This window comes from Verticillium alfalfae, genomic scaffold (assembly GCF_000150825.1).
Source record: "Verticillium alfalfae VaMs.102 supercont1.1 genomic scaffold, whole genome shotgun sequence".
Lineage (NCBI taxonomy): Eukaryota > Fungi > Ascomycota > Sordariomycetes > Glomerellales > Plectosphaerellaceae > Verticillium > Verticillium alfalfae.
The window spans coordinates 3,800,868-3,803,530 of record NW_003315038.1 but is presented as its reverse complement, the minus strand read 5'-3'; the positions used below and the strand labels follow the sequence as shown (position 1 = coordinate 3,803,530).

Sequence of the window (2,663 nt, the reverse complement as noted above, 5' to 3'; positions counted from 1 at the left end):
GGCAAGCAGCCTTGGAGCGCGAGCGCGACCGCGAGCAGCAGGAGGAAGAAAACCTTTGAGCGACGAAGGGACGAACAGCTCGAGCGAGAGAAGGCCTGGGACGATGAGCGGGAGGCGTCTCGAAAGAGCCACCCAATCTACCGCGACCACGCTGCATGGGTACGCAAGCGACAGATGGACCGGGCCGACGAGGCGGCAAGGGACGACAACGACAGGCGTGCCGAGGCTGACGACAAACGGAGGGAGGCAGCCGACAACGAACACGCCCGCGGCATGGCCGACTCATTCCTCGACAGGCAGGCGCAGGAGCTGGAGCAACGGCAGCAAGCGACGGCCGCGGCACCGGCACCATTCAAGCTCTCGCTCGGCGCGGCGGCGCAGCGCAACCAGCAGAAGGCGGCCTCCAACAGGCGCACGATTGCTGAGGTGGAAGGCCTGCTCGATGACGAGGAGCAGGACGGCACGGCCAAGCGACAGCTCATTCCAATCCAGTTCGAGCCGACGACGGCGGCGGACAAGATGACGGAAGAGGAGCTCAGCAAGGCGGTGCGCGCTCTGGCGCAGGAGATTCCATCGGAGAAGGAGGGCCTGTGGAAGTGGGACGTGCAGTGGGAACACCTCGACGACGGCATCATTCGCGAGAAGCTGCGGCCGTTCGTGGAGAAGAAGATTGTCGAGTACCTGGGTGTGCAGGAGGAGCTTTTGGTCGAGGTCGTCGAGGAGCACCTGCGGAAGCACGGCAGGCCAGAGGACCTTGTGGAGGAGCTACGCGGGGTGAGTGCTGTTTTGTCACACCATCCCATTTCAGAACGATCGCTAATGATACATGACAGGCTCTGGACGACGAAGCAGAAGACATGGCGAAAAAGCTTTGGCGCATGGTTATCTTCTTCACCGAGAGCGAGAAGCGTGGGTACCCTGCTTAGTAGACGCACGCCCAACAAGACTTGGCTATCTCGTTGGGGGGTAAGGAATAGGGAAAGGAAGGGGAAGCAAAAAAAAAAAAGGCATATCGCTTCTATCTGGGCTACGGTGCGGAATAATTTGGCGGGGACTACGATGTTTTATCTTGCTGATGTGTATACTATTCTCAGTTGGCAACCCGAATCATTGCTGGCAACGGCTGTGTCATGACCTATGACTTGGTTGTTTGGTTTAGCTGTCGCAGACATGAATCGACTTGACTGCAGGTTAAACTGCAGGTAAAACTGCAGGTAAAACTGCAGGTTATACTAACAGGACACTGCAGTCCAGCGGCAAGGTGCCTTATCGACAGTCGGCGTGCAATTCATGACATTCGTTGCGAACATACTCCGGCGAGCAACCGGCCGGCGGCCAGAGCCAAGAAAAGGCCCCCTGCAGCGAGTCGGACAGCGGAGGCGTCCGTGAGGGTGCCATATTGCGCAATCCCGAACCGGAGGCCTGGCGAGGCCGCCAGGGGTTTTTTTCTCCCGAGGCCATCGGACGATAAGCGGGGGAAGGACGGTCTATCGGCATGGATTGCATGTATGATGTGCTCTCATAGTGGCATTGATCCGGATCTGCAGTCATTGCTTGCTTCGCGGGTCGAGAACTCTGTCCCGCAGAACTCTCTTTTTTCCCCCCTTCTGTCTGTAAATTGCAAGACAATCAACGACAAGTGGTGAGGAAACTCTGACTATTGCGCTGAGACGCTGCACGTCACAATGGCCGCCGAACCAAGCGCTGCGCCGATATTGGATGAACGAGCACCCCTTCTCTTGAGCTCATCGGCGACAATCTCTGTGACCAGTGACTCGAGTTATGACGCGTCTGACGAGGGGGCTTCGGTTGGGTCGGTAGAGTGTCGTATCCCGCAGCAAAGTTCTCCCACTGACAAGATGCAATGCCAGCCCTCGCGATGAGGAAGCATCTATAGGACGAGATGGTGTCGCGCCGACCCCCCGCGCCGCCATCGTGCGCATCGTCGCCATTCTTCTCCTCGGCACCTTTACCTCCAACGCCGACGGCAGTCTGGTCCTAGCGACACACCCGACCATTGCTTCCGAATTCAACGACCTCGAGGATTCGAGCTGGCTGTTCACAGCTTTCGCTCTCGCCGGCGCGTCCACACAGGCCATCTACGGCAAGCTCAGCGATATCTACGGCCGCAGGGCGTTGCTCGTCGTGGCATACTCGCTCTTCGCGCTGGGATGCTTCATTGTAGGCATTGGAGGGTCCATGGGGGAGGTTGTGCTTGGTAGGGTCATATCAGGGTCTGGCGGATCGGCCATGAACGTCGTTGCTGCGCTGGTCATCACGGATCTCGTCCCGCTGCGCGACGTCGCCGCCTGGCAAGCAACCATCAACCTTGCAGCGACCATCGGACGCAGCCTCGGCGGTCCCGTGGGAGGATGGCTCGCAGACACGATCGGTTGGCGCTGGTCCTTCCTCGGCCAGGCGCCAATCTTCATGTTCGCGCTGCTCCTCTGCATGGCCTACCTCCCATCCACGACCAAGCGCACAGCGGCCCCCGCCAGCGCGGCGGATCAGTCGACGGCCAAGACACCAGAACCGAGCAAGGGATCCCTCTCCCGCATCGACTGGCTCGGGGCCCTGCTCCTCGCCCTTACGATCCTCGCCTTCTCGCGCCCATCGACTCGGCGCAGCAGATCCCTTGTTCCCACCCCGCTGGTCCCGGGGCT

At 59.8% G+C, this 2,663-nt stretch overlaps 2 protein-coding genes across 2 annotated transcripts in view; both read left to right on the top strand.

Moving 5' to 3' along the window:
- Nucleotides 1-174: 174 nt before the first annotated feature.
- On the top strand, nucleotides 175-926 carry VDBG_01154 (conserved hypothetical protein; the record flags this gene model as incomplete). The annotated part of the gene is made up of 2 exons (XM_003009425.1): nucleotides 175-774; nucleotides 834-926. 2 exons carry the CDS (start codon nucleotides 175-177, stop codon nucleotides 924-926), a joined length of 693 nt encoding a protein of 230 aa, XP_003009471.1.
- A 759-nt stretch (nucleotides 927-1,685) lies between these two features.
- The window catches only part of VDBG_01153 (multidrug resistance protein fnx1), a gene marked incomplete at both ends in the record, with an annotated part of 1,733 nt that continues 755 nt past the window's right edge, over nucleotides 1,686-2,663 (top strand). Inside the window, 2 exons of the mRNA XM_003009424.1 lie at nucleotides 1,686-1,813; nucleotides 1,872-2,652. Of these exons, the coding sequence (XP_003009470.1) occupies nucleotides 1,686-1,813; nucleotides 1,872-2,652 (909 nt within the window). The remainder of the gene's footprint in view (nucleotides 1,814-1,871; nucleotides 2,653-2,663) is intronic.